Raw genomic sequence first — 13,745 nt, 5'->3', positions numbered from 1 at the left:
CAGTCTTGGGTTATTGGCACTGCCGCTGACACTATGATCAAATTCCCGCAGCAGCCTCCACTTGTACTTCCGAGGTTTCATCCCCAAAGCAGCACGCAATAAAGGAGCAGCCGACTGCCGTAGCATATCGCCCCAAAAAAGAATATAAATTCGACATGACAACATCTCAAATTTAAATTTTTTTCGCTGTACTTAGTTGTCGATATAACTACATTATAGAGCACGAACATATACTGTGGTAAAGGGTTGCCATAGCTAGCGCCATCAATGCTCAGAAGGGCTCGTGATTGCCCTCAATTATGTGTAATTGCATAATAACTTGTTCAAATCGACGACGAAGGAATCGGCAGTTAGTAAGCGTTCTACTATTACATATACCACAAGAGGAGAGAGAGAATTCTGCAGAGTTCTGTCTCTCAAAAACAGGGCTCTTTTTCTTTTCCCCAATAAAATTATTCGATCGTTAAGCCAAGAAGCCAAGAAGCCAAGATACCAAGACGGGTCGGAAGCTCGCTAATCAATCGCCAAGGCGAAGCTTGACGATAGGCGCTTCACTGGCGATATTGCCCCAGCAAGCGGCAAGAGAGAGATAATAATGCTCTGTATTTTCTTATTTCTACGTAGTGCTTCGATTTTCACGCCATCTATTCTACTAGTGGTTACCTATATCTGCCCTTGCTACTACCTTCTATTTCTACACGCACACTGTACGAGATTTCCTTGAAATCAGTTTATATTTCCCACTAAAGTACCACAGAAATTGCACCGAAATCCATTCGTGCAAAAAAATCTCTGAATAATATCGAACTTGAAAAATAAGAATGCCATTAGATTTGCATGACTCCGGATAATGCACTTTTGCTGGAAAGGTTTTTAGTAACAGATGAGTAGGGTGCTGCTATCTCCATTGTCATTCTTCATCCTTGCCCTTGCCTATATCTTGATTGTTATTAGCTGATTTGGTAGCCGCGACCTACATATACATAAGGCTTAGAGAATATTGACTTCCGGATTCTATCGCCGAGCTACACAAAGCTGTAGTTTGAAAGAAAACAAACACATAGCCCTCCGCCACAAGGCGTACGCAGGCTTTTGTGAACATTGGCACTGTGCTACTGTAATCAACACCCCGAACTAGATTATGGTGACAGCTTGTTGAGTGGCGCCACAGTGCTATTTCCGACTCAAACTACGCAGAAGCTGCCAATTATATGTGCCGAGTGGGATAGCTGCAGGAAACCCTAGTGCTCGATTAGCTCGAACATGCTTAAAAGGAACTTTAGAGCGCCTCAATATATAATTATCAATGCCTGGTTGGCGGTACTTGGTCCATGTTGGCATACCGTCACATTCGGTACCACCCTAAGCGGAGGCAAAGGGCCTATAACCACAGGGCACTTTTGAAGGGCGGCTTGCATGAAATACGCTATAAATGCTCGGGAATGGCGTTCAAAGTCCAAAGATAAGACATTGTCTGCCACGTTATGTATTAACTCTAAGAGGAGGGAATGATACATGTAGTGAGACAGCAAGTCATTAGAAAGCAGCGGGCTATTAGAGACACTTGAGGCTTGCCACTCGCCCTTTGAGCTTAAGCTTTTTATTGCATCAGCCCCAGCTCTTGGTGGCCTCGCATCTTTCTCTATTTGTGATCGACTGTTGCCTGCCAAAAGTCCCATCGCGTGGAGCGAATCTGCGCGTCTCGTTCTGGCAGGTCGACCAAAGTGCTATGCGATTGCTGTTAAATTCGACCCCCCCTCTGCTACATATTCACGGAAAACCAGCCTTCTTCGGCAGTTCCTTCAAGCAGACTCACTTAGTTCAAAGCCCAGAAGCATTGCTGGGATCTAAAGCCGTGAGCGGGGAGGACTTTAGGAGGATCTGCGTGAATGCGGACCCTCTAGACGTGATCCAATCAACGAGCAAGTCAGAGCATTTTATCATCCTCGGTCTTAAGCTCTAGAGGTAATAAGATCTTTTTTCGCTGCTATTTGTTTGCTACTCATCGCTTTACAGCGTTGCACTGCTCTCGTTTATTTGACTGGGCTATTGGCGCAACTTGCTATCGCTGTATTTTCCATTCCCGGCTACTACCTTCTAATCGTGGTAAAAAGGCGTATTCATACGGACTTTGATTCCAATAACAAGAAAATATAGTCGGTCTAAATGATGCAAAAGTGCTGACTATATATTACGAGACGCCAACGTACTGAACTGAGAAAGACGTCAGCCTCTGCCAAGACATTCGCTCGGTACTACCGGTGCACAAAGTGAAATTTCTTTGATCCCATTAGCCTTCACTATGAAGTCTCTTGCACTACTACCGGCTTTCTTTGCTTCGGCATTGGCTGCCGCTGTCCACCCCCCGAAGGTGTCTTATGATGGATACAAGGTCTTCCGACTAGCTGTCGAAGGCGACAATATTCATCGTATTAATGGCGTTATTGATAAGTTGAATCTTCAGACGTGGAAGTCTGCTGAGAAAACAGGCTCCTTCACAGATATCGTTGTCGAGCCTAGCCAGCTGGAAGCTTTCAATAAAGAGACATTCGGTCTGAAGACCATCGTCATGCACGAGAATCTCGGTGCCTCAATTGCGGAAGAAGCTGCTTTCCAGCCCTACGCTGTTGGTGCCGTCAACAGCACATGGTTCAGCTCATACCATGCCTATGCAGACCACCTTCAGTTCCTCACAGATCTGCACACACAGTTTCCCAACACTTCGGAGATTGTCACCTCTGGCAACTCCTTGAACGGTAATCCCATTACTGGCATTCACTTCTGGGGGAGCGGAGGTAAAGGTGCGAATCCGGCCGTCATCTTGCACGGAACTGTTCATGCTAGAGAATGGATTGCTACCATGGTTGTCGAATACTTTGCCTATACTCTCCTAACAAGCACCGACGCTACAACAAAGAGCTTTCTGAACAAATATGACTTTTACGTCTTCCCAGTAGTGAACCCTGATGGTAAGCTTCTTGACATATCTCGTGCGATGCAATCCTAATACTTACAATTGTAGGATTCTTATATACCCAGACCAGCGACCGTCTGTGGCGTAAGAACCGCCAAACAAATTCTGGAAGCTCATGTGTCGGTCGTGATATCAACCGGAACTGGAACTACATGTGGGATGTTCCTGGAGGCGCATCCACCGATCCCTGTGCCGAGGATTACAAAGGTGTTAGTGCGGGCGACACTGTCGAGTTCAAGGCTCTGTCTTCATACATCCAAGGTATCAAGAATGCGCAAGGCCTCAAGTTATATATCGACTATCACTCTTACTCTCAACTCTTCATGACTCGTAAGTATTAGATGACTTCATAATTAGCTAAAGATAAATACTAACCGTGATTCTAGCCTATGGATACTCTTGCGACGCCGTCGCTCCCAACGATAGCGAGCTGCAATCTCTCGCCAAGGGCGCTGTTGCCGCCATTAGGGCCGTCCATGGAACGTCGTTTGCTTACGGCCCCATCTGCTCGACTATCTACCAAGCCACTGGTTCCAGCGTTGACTATGTGAATGATGTCATCGGATCGGACTATACCTTTACTTCTGAGCTTCGAGATACTGGCAGATACGGCTTCGTCCTTCCCGCTAGCCAGATCCAACCCAGCGGAGAGGAAGCATATGCAGGCTTGAAGTATTTGCTACAGAACATGAAATAGACTTGGTTTGCAGGTGTGATAACAAGAAGCAAGCGAGGGAAAGAGAAATAAATAAATTCAAAGTTCCATTTTGAGCGAACCCTGCTGTATTCCGTCAACCCTAGGAGAACGTGCAACGCTATAGTCGTATCAACTACTAGCTCAGAACATACGTGTAAGCATCGCAGCTCAACCGACGCGTGCACGAGCCAATCACCACTCTTGATATTCTATAGCTTTTTCTTTTTCGCTCCAATCCAGTCTCTTTCCGGTAATTGCTCGTCAATCATTAACTGGATTGAAGAAAAATCTCCGCTTTGTTCCTATACAAGTGGCTTTACAAGCCAGTCAGACGTGCGGAGTAACTATGTGATACTATCTTACCTCACCTTGTATAAGAAAGGCTTCCCCAGCTCTGGGCCTCGGTCCCCCGCATTCCTACGAGCCGGGGTGACGCAGCGTCGCAGTTTTTATATCGTGGACAATAACATAATATTTAATTGCGTCGCACCGGTTTTTCCAAATTTTTTTTTCTCCTGTTGATGCCCTTGTAGAGAATCTACTATTTGCGTGTTCGTTACCATGGCGTCCCGCGCCTCCATCGCCGCTGTGCTGCTTGCTGTGCTACTCGGCTATGTATACAACGCCTATTTGCAGCGACTGCTCTTTGTAATTGGCGCATTTCGACAACCAGGAAGCACAGAATTGGCTTCTGGAGATTTTATTGTTATTGACAGCACATTACACTGCGAGGACCTGCATTATCACGACTCTACCGGTCTAATCTTCACTGCTTGCGAAGGCTTCAAAGGGAGCCGTCTGAAATGGTTCCCTCCGATCGACCACTTTTTTGAGCCATCAAACCCTGGGCTCCATAAGGGAAATCTCCAAATCATTGATCCAAAGGTAAGAGTGATGACTAAGGTATATTTTATAGAGTAAGAAAAAAATATTAAACACTTCAGCGCAGACATTCAAGGCGCAGGTTCTGGAGCTTGAAGGCTTTAGCGGTCCATTCGTGACTCATGGCATTGATGTCATTGATGACCCAGAGAAGCCAAAGGGCGAAGCAGTTTACATATTTGCGGTTAATCATAGGCCTAATCCCAAACATTATGGTGAGAATGGAGATGTCAATGCTCCGCGGTGTTATTCAGTCGTGGAGCTGTTCCGTCACGTTGTTGGATCAGGCAAAGCAAGTCACGTCAGGACTATATGGCATCCTCTCATCACGACGCCAAATGACATATTTGCCATGTCTCCAACGTCGTTTTTGGTAACCAACGATCACTACTTCAGGACCGGATTTCTACGCGCCTTGGAAGATATTACGACTCTAATCACACGCACAAATACTGTTCATGTCCAGGTCCAGGACCTGAAGCCGGTTGAAGATGATGACTCAGGAGTCCACGCGTCAGTTGCACTGGACAAACTGCATAACTTAAACGGGATCGGACACGGTCGAACTGAAGATGAAGTGTTCGTAACCGGCTGTGGCAGCGGTCTCATGCATGTGGGCAAAATCCTCGAGGGAAAGGAAGCCGAGAAAATCATCGACGTCAGCAAAACCATCGAATTTGGCATACCTATCGACAATCCAACCTATTTCAAGGATCCTTATGCTAACAAGACTTTCGATGCAAGCGGGGTTGTTGCCTCTGGGCCCACTAGAGCCGTAGACTGGATGAAAAATAAGGCAATGGAGAGTGTTCTGGATCCTAGTATGGTGTGGATGGCCTCGCCAAGGTTCAGCGGACAGAAAGAAGAAGGTGCTGCAAAAGGGGAGGAAGACTGGGATGTCAAAGTCATCTTCCAAGATGACGGGCAAAGAGTCCGAACCGCCAGCGCCTCTGTGTTGCTGGCTATTGATCCCAAAGAAGAGCAAGGCAGACGACGCGCGTGGCTCTTTGTCTCGAGCTATCATTCTTACAACGTCGTTGCTGCCAAGATCGATCTGTGATATCGAGGCTGCATGTTTTTCTGTTCTTCCTCACTATTTCTCTTTACTTTGCAAAATTGCGGTAATCAGAAGTGGTAGGTAAAAAAAAAAAAAGTGTTGATTTTACGCATAGCAAGCTGTGCGAATGCCCTGCTATGCCACGTTTACTGGTCTAGGGAGCTACGGCATTTTTGCTGCGCCAACCATACAGCGGCGCAAAGTATGATTCATCGTATCCGTACTTCTCAGGTAGATAAATAATCTAAATATTGATATGACGGAGTCGACGGCTTGGCTATATACTGCGACGGCCTAAGTGATTGTATAACATCATCCGCAGTCATCCGCAGCGTTGCATTCTCCATTCCCCAGAGCTATATATAGAAAAACGATATAGATGCGGAGATACTCCTCGGATAGACCCATATTCCGAGTCATCACGTCGTCGTCCTGCTGCAAATTCGTAAGAAGCATCTCTATACGCGTATATGCAACCATCAGTCCATAAGAGTCCATAAGAGTTTATAGTAATCAATAACGAAAGCTCGCATATACACGAAACCAAAGCAGTCATAGAAGCGAACAGACTTCCAAACTCGGCAAATTCGGCGAAATTCCTGAATGACAGTGCTTGGCCATACCTCCATCAACGTTATCGATCTGCGGCATTTGGTGCCCCATCCAATAGCCTATCTCAGCACAGTACCTATATATCTGTGTGGGTGACAGTAGCTAGAGCCTGTCGTGCCCCGGCCGCTCGCCCGGAAAGACTTTGCGTCAAGTATTTTGCCGTAGTCGGTCGGCTGCAAAACCTAGGTGTGGCATTGTGACCAGGGTTGTGGCCCCCCTTCAAGAGCTCAAAACCTGGAACCGGTATTTGACGTCGGTGACAGCCTGTTGGCATTCATTTTAACAGCCTAGGCTAATGTTACTTTGAACGACGGATTGTGGCCGTTAATTTATAGTATGGGGTAACCGGTGTGATTATTCGGGTCACCTGCTATGACGACGAGGCATACGAGAGACTGCACGACTTCCCTCCACCATTCTTCATTCTGGCAAATTCTTGAGCTTCCAGCCATGCCGCAGTTCGCCAGGCGGCTTTCGGCTCAATTTGCCAAATCTCGACCTCATGCATTGGGTTTAAATGGAGAAAAAAAGCTTTGTTGAGAGGGGACGATTATAAATGGCGTGCTTGAGAGAGACAAGTCGAGGCATTTTCGGTTTCTTGTGGGCTCCGCTCAAACAGAATGCCAGATTGGGACCTAACAAGCCAATCAAGAGGGCGGGATTCAATGGAGCCACATGAGTAAGAGAGGAGTAAGATTATATACTTGCGATGTAGCAGGTTGTGAAAATTTTTATCTGATCATCTTATCAATCCATCTAATCTCTAGCGGGCATCATCACTCCACCACCCCTGGGCTTGTATCCAGTTCTACCCACATAGTTGGTCTTAAGCCGTGGAAACGGCGTGCGACCTCGGCGGTCCCGATTATCATGCGGGAACCGCCAGAAAAACTGTTTTCGTGAGAAGCAGTGTGGCATCGAGATGGCAGTTTTCCGCATCTGAATTGGCCCTCGTATGTCACGCGCATGTCCCTTTTGGTACCGCTTACCGTTGCATTGGTAATTCTAATTAAAGTAAATGTCGCTTTTGCTTCGTCTCATTCATTCTTAATCACCATTACAAGCAAGACGGGTTGGGAAGGTGTCCAAATGTTTAGTCTAGGCGCTGTCCCCACACGTTTGGAACTACTACTAGCATCCAGGCCCGGGCGAGAGAGCCTGCAGGCTCCGCAGCCCATTCTCATTATGCTCAAGGTTCCAGGGCAGTTACTGATTTAACTTTCTCGCACACACTCACTCACGCATTGTTTCGTTTTGGTTGTTGAGATCTGAGCTAGGTACCCCTACCGACTCTATCCTAGCCCTACACAACGTTGTCCCGAAATCCGACTCCGATGTACATTGTAATATCTGAGTCGAGGCCATAGCTTTAGTTCCTCCGAAATGTGGACTGTTTAAGCTTCGGTAGTGGCCCTGGCCAAGTTTATTGCCAGATTCGTGTGGATAGAGAAGCGTTGATACACTATTGATACCTCGGATACTACCTGAATATTCCATAAGTCCACCGTAGCCAAGTTCTGTGTGGATACCTAGTGTATCCGGTAAAAGTGTTCGAGACCCGGGTTACATAGGCGTATATATCATGGCCTCTGCCGCAAGAGCTCTATTCCCTGGCTATCAGCTCTCAGTCATCGTAGACCACCCTACGGGATCAAGATATCAAGATGCTGTCACGAATACACTACCTCGTATGCCTGCTTTTCGCTGTCTGTGCTCTGGCGGCTAAGCCCCTCGGAAAACAGGTTTGCGGTGCTTCTTGCTATTACACGTTAAGCAAGGCCAAATTCGCCTCTGATAACACGACAGAGCAAACACTTTGCACTCACCCGTTGCGTGTCACGTCAACGTATTTATGCATCTGGGAACACTGTGAGGAACAGGAAATAGCACCAGGTATCGACTGGTGGGCTTCGACATGCAAGAAGTCTTCTAAGGTGGTCAACCTCAAATCATACGAAAGCGCCACCGCCAATGTCACGCAAGCATACATTAATAGCCTTCCCACTGTGGATCAAGGGCAGAAGGCCATCGTTGATGCTGTGTCGATGCCCTCGGAGTCGAATTGGAACCAGGTTCATCGAAGTGTCCTCACTTACTGGACTAACATCGTATACCACCAGAAGTTGAGGTAAATAACTTTACTATGGCACCCGTTCCTCTAGTGCATTCGCTAATAGATGATTTATAGATGGATCCCTTATGCCTACTGGGGATTGGTGCTTTTCCTGGGCACAGTCAGTCACGCAATTGCATCGATTCCAGTGAAACGCTCAAACCAGCCAGTCCGAAAGAACAACGCAGCAGCGAAAATAAAAGGATGGTTCCATCGCAACCTTATGATGGCACCTACATTCTCATACCATCACCATCAGCCCTTGGGATGGTTCATCGTTCCGCTTCGGCTGCAATCCATGGTCATCGCTGGTTATATCATCACCCAAATATTCATGCTAGCTTTTCATTACCCTGTGTTCTCAAATAATTTTTAGTATGGATCACTATCGGCTGCCATGATTCTATGTAATACTTTGCTAACAAATTGTCAGCTACAAAACCATCACAGGCCAAGTTTGCCGAATTTTAGGAGATAGACTTGGTATCTTCATGACGGCTGAGCTGCCATTACTTTTCCTTTTTGCTGGACGATCAAACATCTTCATTTACCTCACCGGATGGAGTTATAGGACATTCAGTATCTTTCATCGCTGGATAGCACTGATCTTAACCTTGGAGGGTGTTATTCACGGTATCGTATTTTCAGCTTACTATGTCAATGGTAAGTGTACTTTTACCACGCTCAAAAGGAAATGATGCTCACAATCATATAGAACAGGGATGGGATGGCTACCACGAGGAGCTGTCTTCTGATCCCACTTTCCTTTACGGACTTCTTGTAAGCTACAATTGTATACACGATGGCCGCCTTCAAGATGCTTACATAGAATTTAGATGGTGATTTCATTGGGAATTTCCGCAGCTTTTGCCATTGGCCCTATTCGCAACCGAATCTACGAATTTTTTAAAGCCACTCACATTTCGCTGACGGCTGTCTTCATTGCCGCATTGTTTTAGTAAGACTAAAAAGCCTAATTTGCATCTTCATTTGCTAATAAAATGCTAGTCACATCAAGGACCAATTCAAAGGCATGTACAAGGTCTGGGTTTGGGCTTGCGTTGGCCTATGGGCAGGTGATCATGTCCTTCGTCTGCTGCGAGTTCTTGTCATGAATTATAAGACGTTCCTCGGACAAGGCTCCTTAGCAATGGCTAGTTACAGCGAAGAGACTGGCATGATTCGACTTCAGGTCAAGCCTTCTATCAACAGCAGCCGCCAAACTCCGGGAACTTATTATTTCGTATACTTTCCAGGAATGCGCTTTTGGGAGACACACCCATTCACTTTGGCTGGAAGGTCCAGGCAGATTGAAGATGTTTCAACATACAACAGCAGCAGCGATCAGCCAAGCGACAAGGAGAAGGGCACACAATCTCCTCGCGTGACCGAGTTGAACTCGGAACAAGGCGATACGCACATGACCTTCATGATCCGCCCTCGGGATGGAATGACTCAAAGACTACGAGACAAACTAGTGAGCAAAGGTGAATCCGGCCCGCTTCGTGTCAGGGTCTTCCTTGAGGGTCCATATGGTACTCCTGCGCGCCTCGACCATTTCGACGATATTCTCTTCATTGCCGGAGGCAGTGGAATCACGACAGTGCTGCCGTACCTCCGTATGTTCTTCGAAGACCAAGCATCTCAAACACCTCCGAGTGTGCACCTAGCTTGGGCCGTGCGAGACGAGGGTTTCGTTCGAGACGTGCTTGCCAATGACCTCAGAGCTACTGAGGGATCTGCCTTGGCAGCATCGAAACTTAGCATGGAGTTCTACATCACTTCGGGAGCTTCGGGAACTTCTACTCCTACACCAGTGTCAAAGGAAACAGGAAATGCCATTTCTGACACTAGGTTCAAGAGAATGCGTCCTGATATTCACTCGATGATTGACAACTTTGTAAACCAATCTCAAGGCCGAGCGGCCGTATTTGTCTGCGGCCCGGCTGAGATTGCTGACACAACACGGCAGGCCGTGATTAGGCAGACAAGGAAAGTTCACGTTGACGTTGAGCTCTTTGAAGAGATGTTTGTTTGGTAAATGGAGACCGAAGCGGGACTGCGGTCAATGGGCAAATTGGGTTTAATGAGGCGTATCAAAAGATTTGGCGGTGTACATGGTGGGCTATATCATATGCATTGATTGGGAAGAATAGAAACAGTAATGGAATTTCTAGCAGCCTCTCGGCGCATATACTTTTCAGGTGTACGTACTTTGTAGATGTTCGTGGAAGAAGTGAACACAGGTAAGTAAATACCAAGAGAGTGGAGTGTTTCTAGCCAAGAATCTTGGCGGCCCTACTATTCTGACTAGTATTTTATGACAGCACTTGTTTCATGATAACCTTGAAAACTAAGCTACGGTAGCGGCACCGCAAAATGCAGACGATAGAGGTCTGCGTGATTAGCCTAATTGAAGACGTCTCCGCACGGCTAAGCACATGCAACCTTCTCCTCATGAAGCCGATTTTCCATAATAGCCATTAAAAGAAGGCTCGGAGAGAAGGAGTAGAAGATGCACTCGACGTGATTGCAAACTGGGAAATTGTTTTGATTGAAAGAGACTCCAATAGCATAACGCATAATATCATTTCTTCGCCATGCCATTGGTTCGCAATCCCATCCTGCCGGGATTTAATGCCGACCCTTCTATAGTGAGGGTTGGTGCGGATTACTATATTGCTACATCGACATTTGAGTGGTATCCCGGTGTGCAGATACACCATTCCAAGGATTTGGCGAACTGGGAGCTCGTAGTGCGTCCCTTGACCCGCCGAAACCAGATCGATTTGCGCGGCGAGCCAGATAGCTGCGGAGTTTGGGCTCCCTGCTTGACGCATGATGGCGATAAGTTTTGGCTTGTCTATACCGATGTGAAGCGCAAGGATGGCTCGTTCAAAGATACGCACAATTATATCGTAACGGCGCCTACGATTGAAGGTCCCTGGTCTGATCCTATCTACGCCAATTCATCTGGGTTCGACCCCTCCCTCTTTCACGATGGAGACGGCCGCAAATGGTTTGTCAACATGACCTGGGACCATCGAGCAAGACCGAATACCTTTTCAGGGATTGCGCTACAAGAGTTCGATCCGATCAAGCGCAAGCTGGTTGGCCCTCGAAAGATTATTTTCCACGGTACTGATTTGGGACTGGTAGAAGGACCGCATCTATATAAGCGAAATGGATGGTACTATCTCTTGACGGCTGAAGGGGGCACTGGATACGAGCATGCTGCGACACTTGCCCGATCAAAATCTATTTGGGGTCCTTATGAACTTCACCCACAAAATCACATCATATCTTCCAAGGACACTCCATTTGCGGCTCTACAAAGAGCTGGCCATGCCGACCTTGTAGAAACACCAGATGGGAAATCATATCTGGTGCATCTTGCCGGTCGGCCAATTGGACAGAAACGAAGATGCGTGTTGGGGCGAGAGACGGCCATACAAGAAGCATACTGGGGCGACGATGATTGGTTGTACGTTAAGAATGGTCCAGTTCCATCATTGGTGGTTGATGTGCCAGGAGTGCGTGATGAAAACGTCTACTGGGAGGAAAAACGTTATACATTCAAAGATGGGCTTCACAAAGATTTCCAATGGTTGCGCACGCCAGAGCCAGAACGCATATTCGGCATCGAAGACGGCAAGCTTGTGCTTACAGGAAGAGAATCCATCGGCTCTTGGTTTGAACAGTCACTCGTAGCTCGAAGACAGACGCATTTCTCTTTCGATGCTGAAACAGTCATTGAATTTTTACCCGAGGATGAACGTCAATTCGCCGGCTTGACGTTGTACTACTGTCGATACAATTTCTTCTATCTCGTTGTGACATCACACTCGGACGGTCAGCGTGAGCTCCAGATTATGAGATCAGAGGCATCCTGGCCAGAGGGCAAGCTCACAGATCGCGGCTCGAGCGCCTATGCCATAGCCCTTCCTCAGGAAGGCAAGATCAAGCTTGCGGCCACCATTCGTGGGAGCAAATTACAGTTCTACTATGCCGTCCTCGTGGACAAGGGCGAGCAGGAAGCGCTAAAAAGCTTTGGGCCTGTTTTAGATGCCTCAATTGTCTCAGACGAGTGTGGTGGCCATCAGGCACATGGCAGCTTCACGGGATCTTTCGTCGGCGTGGCCTGTTCGGACTTGAATGGAACGGAGAAGAAAGCCACGTTTGACTATTTCTTGTATCGTCCTGCGAACGATGAAACAGACCGGTATAGCATATAGAAAAAAGAAAATCCTATGGGCTTCCTCAGCAAGGGGAAGCCTCCAGCTTATCTACTATTTAATTATTTCGATAGTGGCATAGTAGATTAGTATACATGGATCCTTCGACTGTTCTCCCACTTAGCCCGATCTATTTTAATCAGAGTGAACAGATTATTCCAACTTACGCATTCCTTCTTTTCTGGTAAAGCAGAAGAAATCGGAATGTTGGCTGAGATGAAAATAGGATTGCATGCAGGGCTAGAGGATCAGCGCCTAACTATTAATATCTTGCACCAAGTGCCGAAAGCCATGTTAGTTCACCAGCATAAGGACTGGATTCTTCCATTTCTTAAAATAAGCGCGAATGCCAAGGGTGTAGTAGTAGTAGTAGTACCAATCACCCAGTTGTCAGTTGATTAATTCATTTCCGATTGTCTCAGTGCCAACCGCTAGTCGGGCCGCGGTAGTTTGGCGGTTACACAGTGTTGTCCAATTTTATCATGCAAACGTCTCTCATTTTCTTATGCCTGGAGAAAAGAAAGTCGCTTTATTCCTGTCTTTTAAGCTTAATGGGTAAGGCTAGATCCTAATGATACTCCGGCGTCCCAGACTTGATTAGTGAACTACGGCATTTAACAGAGTGCCATCTACATGAGCTGCCTAATGGGGCATTGATTGTTGAGTCTTGTGAGACCTCAAAGTGAATACACTCGAGGCTCGTCTCCACATCGGAGAGGTTTGAGTGACGGCGGTGGCGGGACCATGGCTCAGAGCTGTTCCGAAAGCCGCCAACAGCTTTGTCTTGTATTAAGCTGAGTGCTCTTAATGCGTGCTATTACAGCCGCTTCCGCCCAGAAGTACGAAGAAGGAGTATACATGTTACTTATTTCTGCCCAATTTCATATTTTCCATCTTCTTGTCAGCCCGGTTTGGTCCGCAAACGGTCATGTAATTCCGCCCGCCCTTCAAGTCATTCCCTCCCCGAACTGGGAGCAAGAACTTGATTTCAGTTTTACCCCACACTTCCAACGGGATCTCTTTGTCTACCGCAGGCAGAGCTTGCAATCAAGCTCGAAGAGGAGCTGCAGGGAGAATGACCATGGGGCGTGATCAGCTCGTCGGCGAGTAGGGCGAGTAGGATCCAGAATTACGTAGAACGCCCAGCGGATCCTGCATATATATAGTACATATGT

General features: G+C 47.0%; 4 protein-coding genes across 4 annotated transcripts; all 4 read left to right on the top strand.

Annotated features, from left to right (window-relative positions):
- Positions 1-2,302: 2,302 nt before the first annotated feature.
- Positions 2,303-3,671, top strand: TrAFT101_003114 (uncharacterized protein; the record flags this gene model as incomplete). Its single annotated transcript, XM_024899486.1, has 3 exons — positions 2,303-2,969; positions 3,023-3,304; positions 3,361-3,671. The coding sequence occupies 3 exons, from the start codon at positions 2,303-2,305 to the stop codon at positions 3,669-3,671; spliced, it is 1,260 nt and encodes a 419-aa protein (XP_024764240.1).
- A 561-nt stretch (positions 3,672-4,232) lies between these two features.
- On the top strand, positions 4,233-5,613 carry TrAFT101_003113 (uncharacterized protein; the record flags this gene model as incomplete). The annotated part of the gene is made up of 2 exons (XM_024899441.1): positions 4,233-4,556; positions 4,621-5,613. The coding sequence occupies 2 exons, from the start codon at positions 4,233-4,235 to the stop codon at positions 5,611-5,613; spliced, it is 1,317 nt and encodes a 438-aa protein (XP_024764239.1).
- Positions 5,614-7,886: 2,273 nt separating this feature from the next.
- TrAFT101_003112 (uncharacterized protein) lies at positions 7,887-10,376 on the top strand (the record flags this gene model as incomplete). Its single annotated transcript, XM_024910528.2, has 6 exons — positions 7,887-8,350; positions 8,411-8,710; positions 8,769-8,998; positions 9,051-9,115; positions 9,172-9,293; positions 9,344-10,376. 6 exons carry the CDS (start codon positions 7,887-7,889, stop codon positions 10,374-10,376), a joined length of 2,214 nt encoding a protein of 737 aa, XP_024764238.1.
- Positions 10,377-10,935: 559 nt separating this feature from the next.
- TrAFT101_003111 (uncharacterized protein) lies at positions 10,936-12,570 on the top strand (the record flags this gene model as incomplete). The annotated part of the gene is made up of 1 exon (XM_024907658.2): positions 10,936-12,570. One exon carries the CDS (start codon positions 10,936-10,938, stop codon positions 12,568-12,570), a length of 1,635 nt encoding a protein of 544 aa, XP_024764237.1.
- Between the last annotated feature and the right edge of the window lie 1,175 nt (positions 12,571-13,745).

The sequence above is a fragment of the Trichoderma asperellum genome, chromosome 2, assembly GCF_020647865.1.
Source record: "Trichoderma asperellum chromosome 2, complete sequence".
In the NCBI taxonomy this organism is placed as follows: domain Eukaryota; kingdom Fungi; phylum Ascomycota; class Sordariomycetes; order Hypocreales; family Hypocreaceae; genus Trichoderma; species Trichoderma asperellum.
The sequence above is the reverse complement of the archived record's forward strand: the minus strand, read 5'-3'. Positions and strand labels throughout refer to the sequence as shown.